Here is a 27,500-nt window from a genome sequence, read left to right as displayed (position 1 = left end):
TAGCATGGCCTGCTCGTGAAGCAGCTCTGTGTGTGTGTGTGTGTGTGTGTGTGTCTCACCAGTAGCATGGCCTGCTCGTGAAGCAGCTCTGTGTGTGTGTGTGTGTGTGTGTGTGTGTGTCTCACCAGTAGCATGGCCTGCTCGTGAAGCAGCTCTGTGTGTGTGTGTGTGTGTGTGTGTGTGTGTGTGTGTCTCTCACCAGTAGCATGGCCTGCTCGTGAAGCAGCTCTGTGTGTGTGTGTGTGTGTGTGTCTCACCAGTAGCATGGCCTGCTCGTGAAGCAGCTCTGTGTGTGTGTGTGTGTGTGTGTGTGTGTGTGTGTCTCACCAGTAGCATGGCCTGCTCGTGAAGCAGCTCTGTGTGTGTGTGTGTGTGTGTGTGTGTGTGTGTGTGTCTCACCAGTAGCATGGCCTGCTCGTGAAGCAGCTCTGTGTGTGTGTGTGTGTGTGTGTGTGTGTCTCACCAGTAGCATGGCCTGCTCGTGAAGCAGCTCTGTGTGTGTGTGTGTGTGTGTGTGTGTGTGTGTGTGTCTCACCAGTAGCATGGCCTGCTCGTGAAGCAGCTCTGTGTGTGTGTGTGTGTGTGTGTGTGTCTCACCAGTAGCATGGCCTGCTCGTGAAGCAGCTCTGTGTGTGTGTGTGTGTGTGTGTGTGTGTGTCTCACCAGTAGCATGGCCTGCTCGTGAAGCAGCTCTGTGTGTGTGTGTGTGTGTGTGTGTGTGTCTCACCAGTAGCATGGCCTGCTCGTGAAGCAGCTCTGTGTGTGTGTGTGTGTGTGTGTGTGTGTGTCTCACCAGTAGCATGGCCTGTTCGTGGAGCAGCTCTGTGTGTGTGTGTGTGTGTGTGTGTGTGTGTCTCACCAGTAGCATGGCCTGCTCGTGAAGCAGCTCTGTGTGTGTGTGTGTGTGTGTGTGTGTGTGTGTGTGTGTCTCACCAGTAGAATGGCCTGCTCGTGAAGCAGCTCTGTGTGTGTGTGTGTGTGTCTCACCAGTAGCATGGCCTGCTCGTGAAGCAGCTCTGTGTGTGTGTGTGTGTGTGTGTGTGTCTCTCACCAGTAGAATGGCCTGCTCGTGAAGCAGCTCTGTGTGTGTGTGTGTGTGTGTGTGTGTGTCTCACCAGTAGCATGGCCTGCTCGTGAAGCAGCTCTGTGTGTGTGTGTGTGTGTGTGTGTGTGTGTCTCACCAGTAGCATGGCCTGCTCGTGAAGCAGCTCTGTGTGTGTGTGTGTGTGTGTGTGTGTGTGTGTGTGTGTGTCTCTCACCAGTAGCATGGCCTGCTCGTGAAGCAGCTCTGTGTGTGTGTGTGTGTGTGTGTGTGTGTGTCTCACCAGTAGCATGGCCTGCTCGTGAAGCAGCTCTGTGTGTGTGTGTGTGTGTGTGTGTGTGTGTGTGTCTCACCAGTAGCATGGCCTGCTCGTGAAGCAGCTCTGTGTGTGTGTGTGTGTGTGTGTGTGTGTGTGTGTCTCACCAGTAGCATGGCCTGCTCGTGAAGCAGCTCTGTGTGTGTGTGTGTGTGTGTGTGTGTGTGTGTCTCTCACCAGTAGCATGGCCTGCTCGTGAAGCAGCTCTGTGTGTGTGTGTGTGTGTGTGTGTGTGTGTGTCTCACCAGTAGCATGGCCTGCTCGTGAAGCAGCTCTGTGTGTGTGTGTGTGTGTGTGTGTGTCTCACCAGTAGCATGGCCTGCTCGTGAAGCAGCTCTGTGTGTGTGTGTGTGTGTGTGTGTGTGTCTCACCAGTAGCATGGCCTGCTCGTGAAGCAGCTCTGTGTGTGTGTGTGTGTGTGTGTGTGTGTGTGTGTCTCACCAGTAGCATGGCCTGCTCGTGAAGCAGCTCTGTGTGTGTGTGTGTGTGTGTGTGTGTGTCTCACCAGTAGCATGGCCTGCTCGTGAAGCAGCTCTGTGTGTGTGTGTGTGTGTGTGTGTGTGTGTCTCACCAGTAGAATGGCCTGCTCGTGAAGCAGCTCTGTGTGTGTGTGTGTGTGTGTGTGTGTGTGTGTCTCTCTCACCAGTAGAATGGCCTGCTCGTGAAGCAGCTCTGTGTGTGTGTGTGTGTGTGTGTGTGTGTGTGTGTGTGTGTCTCACCAGTAGCATGGCCTGCTCGTGAAGCAGCTCTGTGTGTGTGTGTGTGTGTGTGTGTGTGTGTCTCACCAGTAGCATGGCCTGCTCGTGAAGCAGCTCTGTGTGTGTGTGTGTGTGTGTGTCTCTCACCAGTAGCATGGCCTGCTCGTGAAGCAGCTCTGTGTGTGTGTGTGTGTGTGTGTGTGTCTCTCACCAGTAGCATGGCCTGCTCGTGAAGCAGCTCTGTGTGTGTGTGTGTGTGTGTGTGTGTGTCTCACCAGTAGCATGGCCTGCTCGTGAAGCAGCTCTGTGTGTGTGTGTGTGTGTGTGTGTGTGTCTCACCAGTAGCATGGCCTGCTCGTGAAGCAGCTCTGTGTGTGTGTGTGTGTGTGTGTGTGTGTCTCACCAGTAGCATGGCCTGCTCGTGAAGCAGCTCTGTGTGTGTGTGTGTGTGTGTGTGTGTGTGTCTCACCAGTAGAATGGCCTGCTCGTGAAGCAGCTCTGTGTGTGTGTGTGTGTGTGTGTGTGTGTGTGTGTGTGTCTCTCTCACCAGTAGAATGGCCTGCTCGTGAAGCAGCTCTGTGTGTGTGTGTGTGTGTGTGTGTGTGTGTGTGTGTGTGTCTCTCTCACCAGTAGAATGGCCTGCTCGTGAAGCAGCTGCTGCTGCAGGATCTCCAGGTGTCTCTGCTCCTCCTCCAGCTGCCGGCGGATGTACTCCTGCCACACACACACACACACACACACACACACACACACACAGGTGAGCTCCAGGCCCACACACTCCAGCGCTCAGGCTGAAGGACAGTGGGGTAAAACAGAGCTCTACCTTCATGCCAGCGATTGCACATATTTGTGATTATACAACTATCTATCGTCTCGGTTTCATTGAGTAATGACATCAACACAGGCCTCTGTAAACCCAGTACACACACACACACACACACACACGTGACCTGGACCAGTCTCTGAATACATCATCTCTAAAAAAAATCGAAATATTGAGAAAATCATCTTTAAAGTTGTTCAAATGAAGTTCTTAGCAATGCACATTACTAATCAAAAATATTGCTATATTTACAGTAGGACACTTACAAAATATCTTCATGGAACATGATCTTTACTTGATATCCTAATGATTTTTGACATAAAAGAGAAATGTATAATTTTGACCCATACGATGTATTGTTGTCTATTGTTACTGATTCTGCTTCTGTGCTGCAGGACACGGATGAATCAGTCAGCCCTACTGAGCTGTAAAGGTGTGTAAGGGGCACAAAGAAGCCAACCGGCCCCGGTCTCCCTCCAGACGAGGAGATCTAACGCTCCTCAGCTCTGATGTCATCATTACTGTGCACTTTGACTTATATAACATTATGTTTTGAATGCAAAAGCATCCCTGAACGTTATGTGTTTAGATATTCTCACAAAATACACATCGTACAGCTCTTAAAACTTTTGAAAGTTCTGTCACCCTCATGTCCTTCCAAACCCACAGGACCTTGACTGATCTTCAGAAACACATGGAGATATTTCTGAGTTCAACACTGAGAGGAGAGGTTAGTCTCACTGCCTCTGATGAAGATCTCGACTCGCTTCAGTTTGAGATCGTCAGCTAGCTCATCCACGCGAGGCGTTAGCGCTGTCATATATCTGACTATAACATGTCACACGTTTATTATTTCAACATTCTGGGAGGAAGAGGTTTAAACAGCCAGATGCATTTACTCCTGGTCTTTCCACAGTCAGACAGCTGTCCAACCAGAGGAAACACATGAAGTGACCAGGTGTAAACACGTGATACCAGCGGTTCAACACTAATTTCATGAAACCTGTTGCACTGCTGTCTACAACAATTCAGAAATCTCCTGGATTCATCAGATTATTTTCATTTGTGCTCTGAAGATGAATGAAAGGGGTGAGTACCTCATGTTCATTTTTGTGTGAGCGATCCCTTCAAGGTAAGAACTAAACCCAGTGTTTGTCTGAGCACTAGTCTGTGACAGTGACAGCTAAACTGACTACACTAGTGCATGAAACTCCAAGAGAAGTGCCTGACATGCTATGTGAATGTTTCTGTGCAGCTGGAGGTGTTTGGGGGAACAGTAATGTCCCGCCGACTGCTTCACCTGCTCGCGGTCAGCCCTCCTCTTCTCCTCCTCAGCTCTTCGGCGCTCCTCCTCCTCCTTGCGTCTCCTCTCCAGCTCCTCCAGACGTCTCTTCTCCTCCTGCTCTCTCCTCCTCTGCTCTCGCTCCTGCTGCCTCCTCATCTCTCGCTCTCGTCTCTGTTGCTGCACGACACAAGACCAGCACACGCTCACGAGTTCAACACTACACAGACTGGTGAAGTACTGCGGCTGCAGTATAGCACGCTCAGGTCAGATCATAGGTTCAGACTGGTAAAGACTCCCACATTGTGAAATATTTTTATGATTATGTGACCTGTACTTTCTGAAGATGATAAGATTTGGATTGCACAGCCTAACACTGTGTCCTAACACACACAACACAACAGGATTCCTGCCACAAGCCACTCGTGTGTCCACACCAGACGCCACAGAACCAATCAGATATCACAGCCAATCAGAAGTGTGTGTGGGCGGAGCCTCTCGAAGCACACTGCACTAAACCAAATGGATCACTTTAAATCTAATTAAAAAATATGAGACTTTTTAACATTATTAAATGCACATTCTGAGTGACTGATAACATCTTTGTTGTGGATTACACTCATTGGTTCACATCAAGTTCCCAGTTTTAGCATCCATTTGCTTACATTTATTTTCAAGATCTGAGTTCAATCTGATGTTGTTTTCAGTACGGCTATAAGGTCACACAAAATTATAATTAAACCCATATTAGAAGTGTTTAACTTTGAATAAAGCACAAAAATCACCGAGATGATCTACTACTGTCATATATTTTGTATGCTGTTCTTCTAGCTGCGATGATGCTTCTAGTTAGGACAAAAGCTCAAATTAACATGGAAAAGATACCTTTCATGGCGTGTAGTTAGGACACAGCAGATCTCTGTCTGACCTAACCTTTGCTATGGTATACTGAGCATGTGTCGGCGGAGGATCAGATGTATTTGTCCAGATGAGACATATTCTGTGTGTTTAGCAGTGTATTGTAGTGGTGTATACAGTAGTTCCTAACAGCAGTATTAGCGTGGTTGTTCACGGACCTCCTCCAGACGCCTCCTCTGCTCCTTCTGCTGCTCGATGCGCTTCTGTCGCTCGGCCAGCAGCTGCCGCTTGTACTCCTCCTGCTCACGGAGCTGCTGCTCCTGGAGGAGCTGCTGGCGTCTCAGAGCCTCCGAGCGCTCCTTATTCTCCTGCTGCAGACGGATGAAGTCCCGCCGCAGAGTCGACTCGCCCGGCACGTTCACGATGGAGCTGCCACACACACAGTTAAACACCTTTCAAGGGGTCATTAACTGAGAAACCCAAATTACCTTGATCTTTTGACATATAAGAGCTCATTTTAGTTTTATATTAAACCCACCGATTCTACATCACTGCTTGTTTAGCCCCACCCACCGATTCTACAGCACTGCCTGTTTAGCCCCACCCACCGATTCTACATCACTGCTTGTTTAGCCCCACCCACCGATTCTACAGCACTGCCTGTTTAGCCCCACCCACCGATTCTTCATCACTGCCTGTTTAGCCCCACCCACCGATTCTACATCACTGCCTGTTTAGCCCCACCCACCGATTCTACATCACTGCTTGTTTAGCCCCACCCACTGATTCTACATCACTGCTTGTTTAGCCCCACCCACCGATTCTACAGCACTGCCTGTTTAGCCCCACCCACCGATTCTACATCACTGCTTGTTTAGCCCCACCCACCGATTCTACATCACTGCTTGTTTAGCCCCACCCACCGATTCTTCATCACTGCTTGTTTAGCCCCACCCACCGATTCTACATCACTGCCTGTTTAGCCCCACCCACCGATTCTACATCACTGCCTGTTTAGCCCCACCCACCAATTCTACATCACTGACTGTTTAGCCCCACCCACCGATTCTACATCACTGCTTGTTTAGCCCCACCCACCGATTCTACATCACTGCTTGTTTAGCCCCACCCACAGATTCTACATCACTGTTTGTTTAGCCCCACCCACCGATTCTACAGCACTGCCTGTTTAGCCCCACCCACCGATTCTACATCACTGCTTGTTTAGCCCCACCCACCGATTCTACATCACTGCTTGTTTAGCCCCACCCACCGATTATACAGCACTGCCTGTTTAGCCCCACCCACCGATTTTACATCACTGCTTGTTTAGCCCCACCCACCGATTCTACATCACTGCTTGTTTAGCCCCACCCACCGATTCTACATCACTGCCTGTTTAGCCCCACCCACCGATTCTACATCACTGCCTGTTTAGCCCCACCCACCGATTCTACATCACTGCCTGTTTAGCCCCACCCACCGATTCTACATCACTGTCTGTTTAGCCCCACCCACCGATTCTACATCACTGCCTGTTTAGCCCCACCCACCGATTCTACATCACTGCCTGTTTAGCCCCACCCACCGATTCTACATCACTGCCTGTTTAGCCCCACCCACAGATTCTACATCACTGCTTGTTTAGCCCCACCCACCGATTCTACATCACTGCCTGTTTAGCCCCACCCACCGATTCTACATCACTGCCTGTTTAGCCCCACCCACCGATTCTACATCACTGCCTGTTTAGCCCCACCCACAGATTCTACATCACTGCTTGTTTAGCCCCACCCACCGATTCTACATCACTGCCTGTTTAGCCCCACCCACCGATTCTACATCACTGCCTGTTTAGCCCCACCCACAGATTCTACATCACTGCTTGTTTAGCCCCACCCACCGATTATACAGCACTGCTTGTTTAGCCCCACCCACCGATTCTTCATCACTGCTTGTTTAGCCCCACCCACCGATTCTACATCACTGCTTGTTTAGCCCCACCCACCGATTCTACATCACTGCCTGTTTAGCCCCACCCACAGATTCTACATCACTGCTTGTTTAGCCCCACCCACCGATTCTACATCACTGCTTGTTTAGCCCCACCCACCGATTCTACATCACTGCCTGTTTAGCCCCACCCACCGATTCTACATCACTGCCTGTTTAGCCCCACCCACAGATTCTGTTTATTCTACCTCGGTAAATATGTGTCTTGTGTTCTGCAGCAATGTCTCTAGTCTAAGTGAAACTACAAGTTCATTTCATTCGCTAACAGCGCTGTTGTTTCCTCTCTCGTGAGAAGTCATGTAGTTAAGTTGTTAAACTATGTTACTGATAAAATCGTCCGAGTAGCACTAACAACATTAGTGCGTATGCTAACGTATGTGCAAACTGTTTGTGCATCTTTGAGGAAGAGATTGTGCGTTTCTCTGAAAATAACTGCACACCTTGGAATGTTCTTCAGCCAATCAGATTCAAGCATTCAATGGCCCCCTATTATAAGTGTTTTTAACCTAAATCACATCAGGTCCATCTGTGGAGGATGTTGTTTGTCAAACACACAACTATTAGCCAATCACAGCAGTGGTGTTCACTTTAGAGTCATCAATCCTCCACAGCTGCTCAAACAGAGAATAGACTATTACTTCTAAATTGGGTTTTTGATGCAAGGAATCTTTATAATATTATAGGTGGACCTCAGAGAACAGTACAAAATAAAAAAACACTAATTCAGTTTATGATCCCTGTAACAAAATACACCCAATACAATCAAATAAAATCACAGAACATGAATCCAGATAAACGACTCTTCCAGTCTTCCTCACAAAGAGCAACTTCTAACCGAAGTAAAAACTAAGAAGAAAACGATTTACGTTCCCTATAAACCTGTTCTTAAAAGCCGAGATGTTATTCTGTTTTGCTCAGTTTCTCTGTCTGACCCGTCACACTGCTGAGTCTGTGGCTGCTCTATACGAGAGCTTCAGAGTCGACTCGATGTGAGATAAAGGAGATAAAGAGAGGTGTGACACTCTTTGGGGTTTGTTGAAGACCAGTCGTTCTTCCTAGTGATGTCCTGTATGTGTGTCTTCAGACTCTGTGGGCTGGTGTGAATGAGTCGAGGCCCACTGCTCTTTCTCTGGGACGTACTCTCATCACACACACAGAAGAGAGACACAGAGAGCCCTACAGTGTGTGTGTGTGTGTGTGTGTGTGTGTACCTGGGCTCTCCCTCCTGCTCCTGTGCCTCCTCCTCCTCTTCCTCGCTGCCGCTGTACTCGTACTCGGTCTCGTCTGCGGCGGAGCACAGGCGGTCAGTCACTCATCAGCACACGCGTGAGGTCAGGTGTGGTGTGGTCAGTACCTCGCTCTCCTCGTTTCTTGCGGCAGCGGTCCAGGTGGTCCTTCAGCTGGATGCGCACCTGTCTCTCGTTGGGCTGGTCTCTGATGAAGGGGTGCTTCAGCAGCTGGTCGGTGGGTGGACGCTGCGTGTAGTTCTTCACCAGACAGCCCTCGATGAAGCTGAAGAACTTCTTAGACCTGTGAAGCACAGCAGAGCGAGTCCTCAGCCCTGACCTTTCACCCTCCACAGTAACTGCCCGCAGCAGATGAAGCTACTGACCATTTCTTGGACTTGAGTCTGGGCGGAGGATTTCTGGGTATGAGAAAGAGCGCTCGCATGGGATGCATATCGCACAACGCTGCAAAACACCAACACACACTCTATCAAACACAAGTGTATCATGACATCCAGTATACTCCAGCTTCAGCACCAGAGACGTCACAATAAAGAGGTCATGACATGAGAAACATCATTTCCCTTCATCTCTGTACATTTCCTGCAAGTTTCAGAACTTAAAATGTCCTCATCATCAATAAAAAACATGTAATAATACAGCTGGTTTTGGATCTGAGGGACATGGTGATGTCATCTGGGCTCAGTCGTTAAACACGCCTCCAGAGCAAGACACCGACCAATAGTCATCTTCTCAGCATAGGCCCCGCCCACCAGTGTTCAGTCACTAACGGCTCTCACTTGATTACTCTGAATGCAAGCGTCACATCACAGAAATGAAAAGCACTGTCTTGGATACAGTTCACTTTCTGACACAGTCCAGCGCTGGAGTCTGTTGTCAGGACAAACGCAGTGAAACAACATTCACTGGGTTTAAACGGCTCCATTAAATGGCGTCCTGGATCATGTCGGAGGGATTTGTTTAGTAATGGAGTCTCAGTGTCATGGAGAGACACAAAGAAACATTTCTTGAAAGATGAAGCAGCTCTAGATCTGACTGCAGCTGCATCACAAACCGTGATTTCATAATGCTTCGTCTGGAAATGACCATTTTATTTTGATCATGTAGTCAAAAACACTCACAGTGAGGAGGTGTTGAAACAGTTTTCTATGCAGTGATGTTAGCCAATCATAACACTGAGAAAATTTAAAGGACACGCCCCTTAAAACAGTTTTAGGGCGAGGGTCAGAATGAGCGTTGAAAACAATCATTCCCCACATATTTATTTGTTATTCTGCATAAAAAGCTTTATTAACATTATAGGTAAACCTAAAAATAAATCCATGTCATGACCCCTTTAACGGTTCTCTTTCATAATGAGGGCAAGAGCTGCTTTCTTTCTGTTTTCTATTTTCATCTTTAGATGAACGGATCTAGTGAAATGAAGGTGTGTGAGGACAGTACTCACGAGGAGCGCCCTCGGCCATCTCTATAGCAGTGATCCCACAGGACCACAGGTCACTCTGAAACACAGCACAGCAGAGCCGTCAGTCCCTGCACACACTCACACACACACACACACACACACACACACTCGCGCACACACTGACACTCACTGACACACACACACACACACACACACACACACACACACACACTCACACACACACTCGCGCACACACTGACACACACACACACACACACACACACACACACACACACACACTGACACTCACTGACACACACACACACACTCTCACACACACACACACACACTCGCGCACACACTGACACTCACTGACACACACACACACACACACACACACACTCTCACACACACACTCGCGCACACACTGACACTCACTGACACACACACACACACACACACACACACACACACACACACACACACACACACACACACACACACACACTCACTCACTCACACACACACACACGCACACACACACACACACACACACAGCAGCTCTCACCCTGTAGTCGTACGTGGCGTCTGGGTTCTCGTCGCAGGCGATCACCTCTGGAGCCATCCAGTACGGCGTCCCGATGAAGGTGTTCCTGCGGCCCACGGTTCGATCCAGCTGAGCGCTCACACCGAAGTCCACTGCAGAGGAATGAGAGAGAGACTGAAACACTGCTGACACACACCTGCTCCATCACCACAGAAGAAGAGATCACTTCATTGATAAATGTGTGCTCAGTCTACACTCTTACACTTGTGTGCTGCCCTCCAAAAATAACTGATTATAACAGACCCTGATGTTTATTCCCACAACAGTCACTAGTGTGTCTGTGTTTACACTGAATACACACATGAGAGGAGACTGGCACTGATGCAAGAGAGAAGTTTAACTCCCTTTAACCCTTTCACACCACGCTCAGTATTACTCTACACTGTGGCCAAACACTACTCAGCTGGATTAGATGTGGACTGTCAGAGATATCCCTGACTGAACACATAAGACACGTCCCAGCAGCAGTAAGTGTTTCCTGATGATTCTGTTGAAGGAAGAGTATTGTGCTCTTGTTTGACAGCAGGATCTCCAGCAGCTCACCTAGCTTGACCTCGGCGTTCTCCGTCAGAAGCACGTTCTGGCCCTTGATGTCTCTGTGGATGACGTGATGAGCGTGCAGGTGAGCCAGACCCTGCCGAGAGAAAGCACAGGTGTGTGAGAGACAGCACAGCTTCACTGCAGCATCATTGTGTGTGTGAACCTGGCTTCATACCCTGAGGATTTCTCTGGAGATGTATGCTATCCAGTCTTCCTTCAGAGTATTCCCTTTAGTGTTCTTCACCAGATCTGTGATCGAACCGGCTCCACAGAACTCCATCACCAGCTGCAAGAGAGACGCACTGCTTTACTGGACACACACACACACACAGACATATATATAGATGTCTATAGACACAGAACATGGAAGTGAAGACACACGGTGTCAAATACAGCTATCATCTTGACGCTGACAGTAATAAAGCACAACCTGACTCTCTCTGAACATCACATGCACAGGGGAGTGTCACATAGTCATATATCATAGTCTCGTTCTCCAGATAGTATAAACGTGTGATCTTTTGATCACCAACCTACTACATGCGATCTGATCAGTTGTTCAGGGCGACCGGGAGGATCTGAAGGGCCAAGGCGGAGCAGATGGCTCAGGTGACCGAGGAGATGGTCCTCACTGAAGAACACAAGATCCAGGGGCCTGGCTGGATCCGGATCCAACTCCTCATATACCTAAACCTATCTGTCTCCACCCCCTGATGTGGATACAACCACGCCCCTGGATCTTGTGTTCTGCAGTGAGGGCTACTGGCGACTGAGACAGAGGCAGGGATCTGGAAGGCCGCTGTGGAGCCGGAGCAACAGAGGACCGAGGAGGAGCCTGACAGAGCCAGAGAAGTGGAGTCCAGAGACAACGGATGGTCGACGACAGACCAAGGCAGAGCCTGGCGGAGAGGAGGGAGCTAGGAGCCACTGTGGAGCCACTGGGCCGACGGGCCAAGGCAGAGTCTGGAGGCAGAGACTGGGACTCATAGTCTGGAGGCAGAGTTTGGAGGCAGAGACTGGGACTCATAGTCTGGAGGCAGAGACTGGGACTCATAGTCTGGAGGCAGAGTTTGGAGGCAGAGACTGGGACTCATAGTCTGGAGGCAGAGTTTGGAGGCAGAGACTGGAGGCAGATTCTGGGACTCAGAGACTGGAGGCAGAGTTTGGAGGCAGAGACTGGAGGCAGAGTCTGGGGGCAGAGTCTGGGACTCAGAGACTGGAGGCAGAGTTTGGGACTCAGAGACTGGAGGCAGAGACTGGAGGCAGAGTCTGGGACTCAGAGACTGGAGGCAGAGACTGGAGGCAGAGTCTGGGACTCAGAGTCTGGAGGCAGAGTCTGGGACTCAGAGACTGGAAGCAGAGTCTGGGACTCAGAGACTGGAGGCAGAGTCTGTAGGCAGAGTCTGGAGGCAGAGTCTGGGACTCAGAGACTGGAGGCAGAGTTTGGAGGCAGAGACTGGAGGCAGAGACTGGGACTCAGAGACTGGAGGCAGAGACTGGGACTCAGAGTCTGGAGGCAGAGACTGGAGGCAGAGTCTGGGACTCAGAGACTGGAGGCAGAGTTTGGAGGCAGAGACTGGAGGCAGAGACTGGGACTCAGAGACTGGAGGCAGAGACTGGGACTCAGAGTCTGGAGGCAGAGACTGGAGGCAGAGTCTGGGACTCAGAGTCTGGACTCAGAGACTGGAGGCAGAGACTGGAGGCAGAGACTGGGACTCAGAGACTGGAGGCAGAGACTGGAGGCAGAGTCTGGGACTCAGAGTCTGGACTCAGAGACCGGAGGCAGAGTCTGGGACTCAGAGACTGGAGGCAGAGACTGGAGGCAGAGTCTGGGACTCAGAGTCTGGAGGCAGAGTCTGGGACTCAGAGACTGGAAGCAGAGTCTGGGACTCAGGGACTGGAGGCAGAGTCTGGAGGCAGAGTCTGGGACTCAGAGACTGGAGGCAGAGTTTGGAGGCAGAGACTGGAGGCAGAGTCTGGTACTCAGAGTCTGGACTCAGAGACCGGAGGCAGAGACTGGAGGCAGAGTCTGGAGGCAGAGTCTGGGGGCAGAGTCTGGAGGCAGAGTCTGGGACTCAGAGACTGGAGGCAGAGACTGGGACTCAGAGACTGGAGGCAGAGACTGGGACTCAGAGACTGGAGGCAGAGTCTGGAGGCAGAGACTGGAGGCAGAGTCTGGGACTCAGAGTCTGGACTCAGAGACTGGAGGCAGAGACTGGGACTCAGAGACTGGAGGCAGAGTCTGGAGGCAGAGTCTGGGGGCAAAGTCTGGAGGCAGAGTCTGGGACTCAGAGACTGGAGGCAGATTCTGGGACTCAGAGACTGGAGGCAGAGTTTGGGACTCAGAGACTGGAGGGAGAGACTGGAGGCAGAGTCTGGGACTCAGAGTCTGGAGGCTCAGACTGGAGGTAGAGTCTGGGACTCAGAGACCGGAGGCTGAGACTGGAGGCAGAGTCTGGAGGCAGAGACTGGAGGCAGAGTCTGGGACTCAGAGTCTGGACTCAGAGACCGGAGGCAGAGACTGGAGGCAGAGTCTGGAGGCAGAGTCTGGGACTCAGCGACTGGAGGCAGAGACTGGAGGGAGATTCTGGGACTCAGAGACTGGAGGCAGAGTTTGGGACTCAGAGACTGGAGGGAGAGACTGGAGGCAGAGTCTGGGACTCAGAGACTGGAGGCAGAGTCTGGGACTCAGAGACTGGAGGCAGAGACTGGGACTCAGAGAGACTGGACATGTCCAAATATTTATCTGCCTCCTAGTCTATAAGGTCACCTTCAAAGTCCAGCAGTCCCAGATACACAATAAGCTCACCCTCAACCATGGCACAGTGTGGGGAGCTCCTCTCCATGCTCTCACTGTCCACGGCCATCTCCCTCGTAGCAAGGGTTGTAGTCGGCCCTCTCACCTGGTCTGACGTCACATGAAGCTTGGGCTCCGAGACGATCCTCAGCTCTGTCGCTCATTTAGGCGATGGCTCTTCAGCTGCGGTGGGTTGGACTCTCTGTCATCGGTGGGCCCTGGTTTTGGCTCCATGCAGTGAGGTGATGGCGGGCTGGGCTCTGGATCAGGGCCGGATGCTCTCCAGACACCGGATGATCGCCTCCCTCCAGTTCAGACCGGTGGTGTCAGGGAGGTCAGTGGGCCGTTCCAGAACAGTGAGATCAACGCAGTGAGTGTGAGAGTTTTTGTATGTGTGTGTGTGTGTGTGTGTGTGTGCTCTTGTTTTTGTGTCATATCAGGACACAACTCTGTATAATGACATGGGTATGACACAGGTATTACAAGGAGAGGGAGACTTATGAGGACATAACCCATGTCCCCATTTTTAAAAACGCTTATAAATCATACAGAATGAGTTTTTTTGAGAAAGTAAGTTTCCTGTGAGGGTTAGGGTTAGGTGTAGGGCCATAGAATATACAGTTTGTACAGAATAAAAACCATTACTTTTCACAAAAACAAACGTGTGTGTGTGTGTGTGTGTGTGTGTGTGTGTGTGTGTGTCAGCCAGGCATGGAAATTAACTTTTTTGTCCACCGGTCACTGTGTCTAATGGATTTTTAAATCTACCAGCCACTCAATGTTTTTACCAGCCACTTTCTTGTTTTTAACCGACAATGTGTAACTGCATGTGAAAATTAATACTACAAGATCTACAATACTTAAGCAGTTGATTTAATCTCAAGTCTCAATGAAATACTGACATTTTCTCTTTCAGTGATGCTCAGATGCTGTCTATCTAGGCAGCTTACTCGGTTTAGAAACAGCCGACTCTTGCTGAGGAAGCTCATTCTCTCAGCTCTGTAGCCCAACCGATGATACACCGCACTGTTTTCATACGCATTAATAATGTTGTATTTAATTCCAAAGGAAAGGATTCACCAGTATTTGTATGCGTAAGTGTATTGTTTTTTTGTGTGTGGTTGAGGGAACACTCCCCTGTTCAACACTGTATCACTGAAAGAAATCTCGGCTCGCAAACTTTTACACCATCCTCAAACGAACGCACAGCGTTTTTAATACATTGTTTTTACACGTCTCGTCACGCCAGAGCTGTCAAACATGTGTAGTGATACAATGTTGTTTCTACATAACTTACAACCCTCTACGGACACCTTGGGAATTGAATCGCCATTGGCTAGTAATTATTTTAGTTTACTCTCCAGTCAGTCAAGCTTTATAATAATCAAGTATCATTTAAGAATAGAACTTTAGTAATTAGAAGTAAACTTGATAACCATGTTTGAATGCTTATTAGTCGTTTTAACTGAACATTTTAACTGGACTGGTGGTGGTGCTTTTGGTCATTCGGTGTTTACAAAAATACTGATAAGATAATAATAATAAGATTCCTACTAATAAAAGCTATAAACACACTAAGGATTAATGAGTTGCTGGATTCATGAATATTAATCAGGTTTTGTGTGTATGCTCGAACTGATTTGCTGAAATCAAAACAGGGAAGATAATCGTCTGACCGAGAGTCAGAGAGTGTTCACGAGTGAAAATATCTGCTAAACTTAGCCTCCAACTAACACACTGGCGAGTAAAATCAGATAATTTATTAGCCGTTGGCTCATATTAGACATCATTTAGTAGCCAGAAGGAAGATTTAGTCACATATGAGAGTGATTTACTCTCAATGTAGAGGGTTGATTTACCAGCCACAGAGCTAACTTCTGAGTTAGTGCTTGAAGACTGGAAATAAAATGCATCCCCCGGACAGCAGTTAGACACGCGACCGATAATACTGTTTGTTAGTTTGCTTATTATGCCGTTAAAAACAATAAGATAAACACAAACTCTCCATATAATCTAAAATGTTGCAGAATGCTGTAGGAAAATGAACTTACCGGGGTTTGACAGAGACGTGACAGTATGCAGAAACTTGTGCGCGATAACAAAATTCAACTCTTCACACGATCTTGTATATCATGAGTGCGTGCTATAAAACATACTGTAAATAACCAACAGATATATCACTCCGCCGGCGGCACTAACTTCAGCTGCAAACACTGTACTGGGAACAACGCCGCCGCTTCGAGCCCGGTTTACACCGCCCTTCTCCACGGAGCTGCTTCGGATGATATTACACTTTATTGCGTGTTGTACACACACCAGGGATGGAAATTAACTTTTTTGTCCACCGGCCGGGTGAAACAGTATACTATTGTTATTTACCCTTCACGGTGGCCGGTAGGTGAAGCGAGTTTACCCACCACAACACAAACACACCCGCATTTGGCTGGTGACGGGTGCTAATTTCCATCCCTGGTGTGTGTGTGTGTGTGTGTGTGTGTGTGTGTGTGTGTGTGTGTGTGAAAAACTGACCCACAGCTGGTCGTCGTGTCCTGGGGGACTCTTCTTGATGAATGCGCCGTAATACGTGGCGATGTTTCTGTGATGAGAGTATTTCTTCAGCATGTTAATCTCCAGCTTAATCTCCTCTTCTTCATCCTGAGCACACACACACACACACACACACACACACAGCAGGAGTTTGTCTGAGTACAGATGTGCAGTACTTCCTGTTGTTCATTGATTCATTGGTTTTGTTGGACACACTGTGAGCTGTGTGCACTTACTTCAGTCACGTCCATGACTTTGATGGCCGCCAGCTGCCCGGTTTTGACATGTCGACCCTGATCAGAAACACAGAGCAGATCAGTTAGAATGAAGCACATGATACGCTGGCTAATGCATCTGTGTGCAGCACTAGAACGGATGACAGCAGGGTCAGTGACGCTGTATGTGAACAGCCCTGATCCTGACCCTCGACTCTGACCTCATGTGCTTCAGGTGTGTTCTCAGGCTGATCTGCTCAGACTAATGAACAGCTTCGAGAGCAGAGATAACGTTAAGAATAGCTCACATCCATGAGGCGGAGGAAAGAACGACAAATATAAAAACAGCAACAGCACAAGACAACGCAGTCGAAGGCACACATTTACTCTAAAAAACTTTTTTTTTGGCTTCTAACATAACAGATGTAATGGTTTTTACACCAAAGCAGGTTAAACTTATCCAGGTCTAAAAATATTTATGATACATATAGGTGATTTAGCAACATAAAAACCCATGCAAATCATTTAGCTAAATATTAGCTTGAACTGGTTATCAAAAGTAGCTATTTAAAAAAAAAAGGCAGCTATGGGGCAAAGTGAGCCAAATGCTGTGGGGTAAATTGAGTCAGCATGTTAAATCTCTGAATTATAAACTGGTATTTTAATGTGATATTACTGGTTTAGTTTATTATATATATAAACTAATACACACATGCACCAAATCCTTCTCTGATAAGAACCAGAACATGCTTTTCATCACATTATAATCAGATATATCTTTCACCTATAGTCACTAATGTCCAACAAACTCTCTGTTTAGTCTGGTTTTAGGAAGGATACAACTTTAGTCTTCAACAAATGGTTTCAGAAATGCAAACAATTAAATATTGAAATGTAAACATAATTTGGTTGGTTTTATGTTGTTTAAGTTAACTTTATAAAAAGAAATATGACGGTTTGAGAAAGGAAATTATTCAATTAGTTTTTTAATTATTAAATATTTCACATTGGTTTGAATCAGATTTGGTCAGATGGTGCCTCAAACTAGGGTCACCTTACCCCTAACCCCGGGCGAACTGAGCCCTGGGAACACTTCTTTATAAGAAGCCATTTTTCTAGAACCCTTTGTAATAGATACATTCTGATCCTTTAAAATGATAGGAATAGTTTCATTAGAATAGGATAGACACTTTCATTATACTTCTGCATCATCTTAACTCATCTGAAAATGGCTAATCTTACCCCATTCTCACCTATAAGTATTAGACATTTAATTTAATATTTTACACCACAAATCTATATTATATACTAATCAACAACTCATTTAGAACTATTTATAGACCTACTATTAATATGGTTTTAATAAAATGTGTTATAGATTACTAGTAACAAGACAAGAGTTTATAAAATGAGAAATATACTTAAATACAAGAATTAAAGTGTGACAAACTGCTAAATATGCTATATGATGATTTACTGGCTGGCTTGCTGGAGTTTGTATTCATGTTTGCAATGTTGACCTGCCTTTAGCAACCTCCCTTCACACTTTCTCTGGATGTGAGAGAAAATCATTACTGACAGAAATACAAAAACAAACTAGCATATGACTAATTCAGTGATCATAAACTTTATTATTATAAAAGCCAGCGGGCAAAGCATTACAGTAGTCAATTTGAGAAAAGACAAACGTATTGATCAGTTTTTCAGCCACTGAAAAAGATAACATGGGACGCAATCTTGCGTTGTTTCTAAGGTGAAAAAATGATACTTTAACCGTGTTCTGAACATGAAGACCAAAAGTTAAGTTTGAATCAAATATCACCCCCAGATTTTTTTATTTTGCTTTAAACTCCATAATAGACCCATCCATATTTAAGTTTAAAATTCTAGCTTTATGTATTTGATGGGGTGAACCAATCAGCATAACCTCAGTCTTGTCACTGTTGAGACAAAGACCATTTTGAGACATCCATATTTTTACCTCCAATATGCAATGTTCAAGAAAGGCAACAGCCGAATTATCACCAGGTTTTGAGTGAATATAAGAAAAACGTAAGACCAAGGGATCTTAAAAATTGCCCAAGGGGAAAAATGTACATACTAAAAAGCAAGGGACTCAAAATTGAACCCTGTGGAACACCAAACTGCACTGAGCCAATATTGGACCTGCAACCACCCAGGGACACAAGCTGCCTACGAACTGATAGATAAGACTTGAACCAATTTAAAGCAGTGTCAGTAATACCAAAATCTTTTTTCCAATCGAGAGAGTAAAAGAGAATGGTCTACAGTGTCAAAGGCTGCGCTGAGATAGAGTCAAAAATCAGGATTGACAGAGAGCCAGAGTCAGCAGCAATTAACAAATCATTGGAGACTTATTTAACTTTGTGTCAATACGTCATAAATAGAACAAGGCATCAGTTGACTCCGTCTGCGGTGCGTATGCGTTGCGTATTTCTTTTACGCACCCATGTTAACGGATCAGAGCATTCACACTGCACGCGGTTGCGGTCCGTCAGTGCGTTCCAGGAGCAGTGCGTCTGCAGCAGTGCAGCGATCGTTTACGTACCGAGTCTATTTTAGCTGTGCTGCACGCGCTGAATTAAAGTGACAGCGCATTGTTCGCAGTAAAAATGAACATGGATTGACACGGAAATGCAGTCATTTCACAATAAATGTATACTAATTAAAGCCTACTGTGTTTCACACGCAACACATGGGTTTTGGTTAGATTTAAAACAAGAAAAAGAGCAACTTTAGAAAAACAAGGCAACATTATAAATGCACTTTCATAGAGGCAGAAAAACAAAGTTTTTTAAGACCCATTGAATTGCGTGTAATAAAGATTTAAATGCAAAAGGCACGAGAGTCGACTGTTTCTGTCAGTGATTAGTTTTAATTTTAAATGTTTGTGATATCCTAACAAGAAAAGTAGGCTAATGTTGTGTTTAAATGTGTTGCAGCTTGTTTCAGCAACTTACAACCTAGCAGTCAAATGCATGAGTAATACGTTGTTTATATTTGAATTTAAATATGTCTATGAAAGATTGTTACTGTACTGTGATGAAAGAGTATCACAATGCTGAAAAAGCTTTTTGATTTTTTTTTTTTTTTACATGATTTGATATCAAAATAATGGACAAATGTTGTGTTTTGTGGCTTAAACAGTAGTGGACTGCAAACGCGTCCTGTGTGAAAGCACAATGAGTCCGTGCTGCTTCAGGACCACATACGAAACGCACACGGACTGCAGACGCACTGCAGACGGAGTACAGGCGTGGCCAAAAGTTTTGAGAATTACATAAATATTAGTTTTCAAAAAGTTTGCTGCTAAACTGCTTTTAGATCTTTGTTTCAGTTGTTTCTGTGATGTACTGAAATATAATTACAGGCACTTCATGCGTTTCAAAGGCTTTTATCGACAAGTACATGACATTTATGCAAAGAGTCAGTATTTGCAGTGTTGGCCCTTCTTTTTCAGGACCTCTGCAATTCGACTGGGCATGCTCTCAATCAACTTCTGGGCCAAATCCTGACTGATAGCAACCCATTCTTTCATAATCACTTCTTGGAGTTTGTCAGAATTAGTGGGTTTTTGTTTTTCCACCCGCCTCTTGAGGATTGACCACAAGTTCTCAATGGGATTAAGATCTGGGGAGTTTCCAGGCCATGGACCCAAAATTTCAACATTCTGGTCCCCGAGCCACTTAGTTATCACTTTTGCCTTATGGCACGGTGCTCCATCGTGCTGGAAAATGCATTGTTCTTCACCAAACTGTTGTTGGATTGTTGGAAGAAGTTGCTGTTGGAGGGTGTTTTGGTACCATTCTTTATTCATGGCTGTGTTTTTGGGCAGAATTGTGAGTGAGCCCACTCCCTTGGATGAGAAGCAACCCCACACATGAATGGTGTCAGGATGCTTTACTGTTGGCATGACACAGGACTGATGGTAGCGCTCACCTTTTCTTCTCCGGACAAGCCTTTTTCCAGATGCCCCAAACAATCGGAAAGGGGCTTCATCGGAGAATATGACTTTGGCCCAGTCCTCAGCAGTCCATTCACTATACTTTCTGCAGAAGATCAATCTGTCCCTGATGTTTTTTCTGGAGAGAGGTGGCTTCTTTGCTGCCCTTCTTGACACCAGGCCATCTTCCAGAAGTCTTGTCCTCACTGTGCGTGCAGATGCGCTCACACCTGCCTGCTGCCATTCCTGAGCAAGCTCTGCACTGGTGGCACTCCGATCCCGCAGCTGAATCCTCTTTAGGAGACCATCCTGGCGCTTGCTGGACTTTCTTGGACGCCCTGAAGCCTTCTTTACAAGAATTGAACCTCTTTCCTTGAAGTTCTTGATGATCCTATAAATTGTTGATTTAGGTGCAATCTTAGTAGCCACAATATCCTTGCCTGTGAAGCCATTTTTATGCAACGCAATGATGGCTGCACGCGTTTCTTTGCAGGTCACCATGGTTAACAATGGAAGAACAATGATTTCAAGCATCACCCTCCTTTTAACATGTCAAGTCTGCCATTCTAACCCAATCAGCCTGACATAATGATCTCCAGCCTTGTGCTCGTCAACATTCTCACCTGAGTTAACAAGACGATTACTGAAATGATCTCAGCAGCTCCTTTAATGACAGCAATCAAATGCAGTGGAAAGGTTTTTTGGGGTAAATCTCAAAACTTTTGGCCACAACCGTATGTGTGAAACAGGCGTCACAATCAGGGTCTTGTAGGCAAGGTCGGATCCAACTGCAGCTTTATTCTAACAAAGAGCATAGTCAGGCAGGCAAAGGATGTATACCAGCAAACCAGTGGCGTAGGCAGAAATTGTATTTTGGGCGGGCCATTAAAAGAAGTGAGTGTGCTCTTGTAGTCTACACTGAAAACATAGAGCGGCTGGAGACGGTAGTGTTTCTCTTGGTTCTGGGTTCTTATAGTCTGGTGCGACTTATATATGTTTTTATTCCTTGTCATGACGTATTTTTGAACTGATGCGACTTAAACTTAGGTGCGGGGGGGTGGGGGTGGGGGGGTTGAGATATGGTGTCCACACTGTCTCTCATGTCTCTTCGTTGAGTATTCATGGAGTTACAGTTCATTTTAATGACGTGTTTGTAAATGAAGATCAGCGCAGACAAAGGCTGCAGACAGCACACCTTGTTTGTTATCTTTATTTTATAAGTGCACAGTTTTGTTGTTATTATGTCTGTATCCAAAAAAAGTAGACCCTTTACAGATTCGATTGATGTATTGCTCTTATCTGTACGATTAAATTAATCTGACTCATATCGCGTATACGGGTTAATCGACTCGAGTCTGAAGAACTGGGCTGGGTGGACTCGACAGATGAAGGCAGTAGCGTGTCTTCATCCTCAACTCTTTTTTTTATTTTTATAAAACATTAAAGAAACGGGTTTAGCCCATACAGTCTATGGTTTAGCCATTATTATGGCGATGTTATTACACTGGCTAAAGGCAGCCAGAGCCCGCAGCTCACAATCTTCCTGTTGCCCTAGCAACATATCAACCTACATCCGGAGGGAGGCTTTCTACAACTTGCTTCAAGAATTCCATTTTATTCGGAAAACAAATTAAACACACACCAGTCAACAATAAATCAGGATTATATTAATATATTTTCTTAAATAAATTAGAATAATAAAAATAAACTACAAATTTATTTTAATCAAACTTGCATGGGCGGGCCAGTGAGTAATGTGGGCGGGCCAATGAGTAATATGGGCGGGCCCGTGAGTAATGTGGGCGGGCCAGTGAGTAATGTGGGCGGACCCATGAGTAATGTGGGCGGGCCAGTGAGTAATGTGGGCGGGCCAGTGAGTAATGTGTGCGGGCCAGTGAGTAATGTGGGAGGGCCCGTGAGTAATGTGGGCGGGCCAGTGAGTAATGTGGGCGGACCCATGAGTAATGTGGGCGGGCCAGTGAGTAATGTGTGCGGGCCAGTGAGTAATGTGGGAGGGCCCGTGAGTAATGTGGGCGGGCCAGTGAGTAATGTGGGCACGCCAGTGCCGCCCCAGTGCTCATTACTGGCTACACGCCTGCAGCAAACAGTGTCCAGAGGGCAAGGCAAGAGAATAATCCAAAACAGGCAATCGATAAAGGCAAGCAGCAAAAGATCAATGCACTCATACAGAGCGCGTGATCTCTGTAACGCCCAGATGCATAAATCAGACCCCCACACCTCTGTAATAAACACGGAGATGTTAGTCCCGTCCGAATTGCTACATGAAAATCACAGACGTCAGGTGGTAAGAATCGAAACTCAAACGTAGTTTAGAAAACTAGTCCGGTCCGAATAGGGCTATAGACAGTCACTGATTATAAAGTGTTCTGCTGTTTTCCAATGTCATTGGTCTAGAGGAAAGCCTGTGTGTGTCCTATGCCTTAGCGGACAGCATGAAACCCACAATAAATAAATAACAGAGAGAATAATAATAATAATAATAACAGTTATTCTCTCTATGCCATTTTTTTCATGTTTCAAGTGATGTAGATGTTTTTCCCTGTAGGTTTCATTAATTGTTCGTAATGTTTAGTGAAATTACTAATGCTTTCAAGGTTAGAAGTTCAACAAATCAGTCAATATACTACTGTGCTTGTAGTTGTTTAATAAAAATGTCATTCATATCAGTTTATCCCTCACCTAGTTTCATTGTAACATAGGCCTGGCCTACAGAAAAGAACATTTATGTTTAATCTGTCTAATATTGTGTTGGTCATACTATACAATGATTTTTAGCTCTTCTTTGTTGAATAATACAGAACATAAAGAGCTTTAAAATAGGGATGGGCGTTTTCCACAAATATCACATTCGAATATTTGAGCTCACAAAAAACGAATATTCGAATATTCGTTTATTTAAATTAAGTTTAATGAGTCAGACTTTATTTTTCAGCAACATTTGTTTTCGTCATTTTAAAAAAGCTGTGGCGCGGTGTTTGAAAAAAAAAAATATATATATATATATATATATATATTAGTGTCAAAATTTGCTCGTTAACCAAGGCGATAATTTTTTTCCAGTTTAACTTATTCAAATTATTTTACGTAGGGGCGGGGATGGCCACCCACTCACAACTGCTGCTTCTGTCACTTTTTCTCATGACAAGAAGTGAATTTATTCAGTCGCAGAATGACTGAACAGGAAACGTTTCAGACACGCGCTCCACTTCACTTTATTATCAGGTGCAAGTTAAGCGAGCGCGGACGGTCCTGTGCTCAAAGGCGGCGCGCGCTTCCTTTGTGCGTATCCTTTCATATCAAACTGTGAAATAAACTATGTGCAAGCAGTCTCGTGGTCAGTTAATTCATGGAATTACCAAAAAAGGTGATAAAAGCGGACTTAAACTGTGCATGCATGTGATATATTTTATATATATTATATACAGGATATATTTATATGCACGTCTAGAAATCAGCCCAGCACTGTCTCACTCATCTAACACATCCTATTTAACTCGTCAGTTAGTGTTTATTTGAGCACTTCTGTCAGTGAACGCTGCCTGCAAAACACAAAAATAAATATCAAAGAAATAATGTTTATTTAGACTACAAGAAAGTAGCCTACATAAGAAAGTTAAATACGCCCTAACGGACGCGAGCGACGCAACACGAGAAAATACTCATTATAATCAGTGATGCTACACTGGATGCAGCACAACACGACATGATAAATCCCCGTCCGGTCTGTGATGTAGGCTACTGACACAGAGTTCATATGTCTTGTATAGATACTAGACAGACTAAACCTGTCGCAACGCGGTTGTGTTGCGTCTGGTTTACTTTTCCGCCACCAAGCAAGCTCAATAACTCCTCATCTGAACGCACTCTCTTTGAAATAGGAATCGTTGCCATATTTCTTGTTACCATCTTTTATTTATCGCTGTCTCGTTCGTATTTGGCCAGTTTGGAGAAAGCCTCACCAAACCTTACCAGCCAGCGTTTGCGATCACGAGAACTTCTGCAAACGCCGATGGGTGACATGAATGCAGATGACTCCAGATCGGTGATGCGGTATTTGCTTTCCCAACAAGATCCATCGCCCAACACTAAATTAATTTGTTGAATGCATAAACTGTATTTTCCCGCGCTCAAATCTGCCAATCTAAAGGAAACGCTGTGTTTGAGGTAATTTGTTAATTACCATAGACTTAGAATTTGCAACTATTACAGTTATTACACTTATATACAAAACTTTGTATTATGTTTGTGACGTCACGTGCACTACCGCCGGTGGCAGTAGACAACCGCGGTAGCAACCGACCACCGCGGTGACGCGGTTGTCACGTCAACCGTCACAGCCCTACACATCGTGTTTTGTAGCTGAAAACCTTTAACAATGCGTGCAAACAAACAAAAGTACAGATTAAAAGCAAAAAAAAAAAAAGTGAACAAAGAAAAAACGTAAAGCAGCCTGCAGCAATTATAGGCTATTGTACAGAATGTAGCTTACACTTAACTTTTAAACTGTCAGCAAATCTTTTTTGCTTTTTTTTCTATTGTTTTACATGTTCTTGTTAAGAAATACGGCATGTAAACATGATCGGGGGAAAGTCGGCTCCTTAGTCTGGTAACAATAAGGCCGACCGCGGAGAAAACACGCTCTGACGGCACAGACGTTGGTGGGACTCACAAATAACGGTGTGCTAAGCGAATACGTTTTGTGAAGCGCTTCGTGTTTTGGTTTCACCACTGAATGGGATCCTCATCTGGTGGAATACATGGCTCCAGCAAGAACTGTTCCTCGTCTCGGCTGGACTCTCTGTAATCATCGCTGGAGAACTGGCTCAGCCTTTTCAGACGAGTGGGCATTGCATCTTCTTCATCGTTGGTGACGCACCACTCGCATCAAGGAAAATGTTCTGATAATGTTCAAAAAAAATTTTTTTTCTTACTTCTCTCATGTTTTCATCGAGAAACCTGAGATGTTTGTGCCGAGGGTCTAGGGCAGACGCAAGAAGAGGAGTTTTCACTGCATTCTCCAAGTTAGCTGTGTTTATTCGTTGCTTGAGAGATGCTGCAACAATGTTCTTGGATCACTTTCTGTGATTCTCCACGGCATATTTGAAGTACTAGAAGACCGTATTTCTTTTAGGGGGCGTTCACATATCGCGTCTTTTGTGCGCTCAAGTTCATCATTTCCAATGTAGGCGCGCTCATAATGGAAGCGACGCGGTGCGACGTGGTTCCGTTTTTTTTTCAGGCGCGTCCGAACAGCATCGAGTTAAAAACATCTCAACTTTTCAGAATGCAGCAAGCGCACCGCAGGTCATGTGACAAGAACTAACCAATCAGCTCCATCCTTTCCTGTAACAACGTTGAAAGCTCAGCCAAGATGAAGGAACAGCTGATCATAGCTGTATATGAATTGCCATTTTGAAATAAATTTAGTAGCAGAGCTACTGAAAGCGATTTTTTTTTGTGCTGCAAATCCATTTATCCTTTGCTGAAATTTCCGCGTCTTCATGGAGAGAACGCGTCGCCTCAGGAGCGCTTCTGCCCGAGCGCTTTGGAAAGAAGGAGAAAGCGGCGCGCATAGCCTTTTCCACGCCTTATTAGGCGCGATATGTGAATGGTCCCTAATAATTCATTAATTATTTTTTGCTTGCATACACCTTCAAATATGCCGTGGAGAATCACAGAAAGTGACCAAATTAGGTTTTATTGTGAACTTTTTTTTTTTTTTGCGAAATTCGAATATCATTTTTATTTATCGAATAATTAGAGCAGAACGAATATTCGAATGTTCGACTATCCGTGCACACCCCTACTTTAAAAAAGAATTGCATATTACATTTCAATATTAGTAAAAAAAATCACAATTATATTATTTTCCAAAATCGTTCATCCCTACCAGTTACACACATCAACCATAACTCCTTCAGAAACAGCTAGAAGCCTTGGAGTTATGATTGATGATCAGCTGACTTTCTCAGACCACATTGCTAAAACTGTCCGATCCTGCAGATTTGCTTTATTCAACATCAAGAAGATCAAGCCCTTTCTTTGGGATCATGCTGCACAACTCCTTGTTCAAGCTCTTGTTCTGTCCAGGCTGGACTATTGCAATGCTCTCTTGGCAGGTCTTCCAGCCAGTTCTATCAAACCTTTACAATTAATCCAGGATGCGGCAGCAAGATTAATTTTTAATGAGCCAAAAAGAATACACGTCACACCTCTGTTTATCAGTTTGCACTGGCTTCCAATAGCTGCTCGCATAAAATTCAAGGCATTGATGTTTGCCTACAAAACTACCACTGGCTCTACACCCATTTACCTAAATTTGTTACTTCAGACTTATGTGTAGAAGCTCTAGAAGCTTGCATTCTGCAAGTGAACGTCGCTTGATTGTTCATCCCAAAGAAGCACAAAGTCACTTTTACGGACTTTTAAATGAAATGTTCCCTCCTGGTGGAATGACCTCCCCAACTCAATCCGAGCAGCTGAGTCCTTAGCCATCTTCAAGAATCGGCTGAAAACACATCTCTTCCATCTTTATTTGACCCTCTAACTTTAACACTCACTATTCTAATTCTATTCTTAAAAAAAATTCTACCTACCTTTCTAATCTTTTTGTATTCTATCTATTATCTTTTCATTCATTATACAATTATAAAAGAGACCTCTAACACTATCTAGCTCTATTCTATCTGTTTTCTTTATATTTATTATATTATTTAAAATCCCATGCTACGTGTACTGCGTTAAGCTAACTGAGATTTGTTATAGCACTTATGTATCATTGCTCTTTTGTTGATTTTGATTGCTTCCACTGTCCTCATCTGTAAGTCGCTTTGGATAAAAGCATCTGCTAAATGAATAAATGTAATGTACATGTAAATATGCATTCTGTCTATTCCATTAAAAATTAATGTGTAGAATCCACATAAGCTTGTTTTTCCCTCAAGCGTAATCCGGTCAGTTTCCTGTCCGGACAGAGGCTGCACACAGACTGAATGTAAATGTGTGTGTGTGTGTGTGTGTAGATCCAGCAGGGGGCGCTGAAGGAGCAGCAGAATTACAGCATTGCCATTAAAACACTGCTTTATACACTATTACGTGGGAGTGAAGATCAAATCTTTTCTGGAC

At 45.5% G+C, this 27,500-nt stretch overlaps 1 protein-coding gene across 2 annotated transcripts in view; it reads right to left on the bottom strand.

Moving 5' to 3' along the window:
• LOC132134241 (mitogen-activated protein kinase kinase kinase kinase 4-like) overlaps positions 1–27,500 on the bottom strand; it is a 69,116-nt gene that overhangs the window by 37,556 nt on the left and 4,060 nt on the right. For both annotated transcript variants that reach the window (XM_059547045.1, XM_059547044.1), the window contains exons 3-14: positions 16,412–16,468; positions 16,158–16,283; positions 11,007–11,117; positions 10,835–10,925; positions 10,253–10,383; positions 9,727–9,781; positions 8,645–8,723; positions 8,387–8,562; positions 8,244–8,316; positions 5,238–5,448; positions 4,180–4,341; positions 2,684–2,770 (exon numbers count right to left, since the gene is read on the bottom strand). In XM_059547045.1, coding sequence (XP_059403028.1) covers positions 2,684–2,770; positions 4,180–4,341; positions 5,238–5,448; positions 8,244–8,316; positions 8,387–8,562; positions 8,645–8,723; positions 9,727–9,781; positions 10,253–10,383; positions 10,835–10,925; positions 11,007–11,117; positions 16,158–16,283; positions 16,412–16,468 — 1,359 coding nt within the window. The remainder of the gene's footprint in view (positions 1–2,683; positions 2,771–4,179; positions 4,342–5,237; positions 5,449–8,243; positions 8,317–8,386; positions 8,563–8,644; positions 8,724–9,726; positions 9,782–10,252; positions 10,384–10,834; positions 10,926–11,006; positions 11,118–16,157; positions 16,284–16,411; positions 16,469–27,500) is intronic.

Source organism: Carassius carassius, unplaced genomic scaffold (assembly GCF_963082965.1).
Source record: "Carassius carassius unplaced genomic scaffold, fCarCar2.1 SCAFFOLD_58, whole genome shotgun sequence".
In the NCBI taxonomy this organism is placed as follows: Eukaryota; Metazoa; Chordata; class Actinopteri; order Cypriniformes; family Cyprinidae; genus Carassius; species Carassius carassius.
Note: the sequence above shows the minus strand (reverse complement) of the source record. Positions and strands in the feature narration are given on the sequence as shown.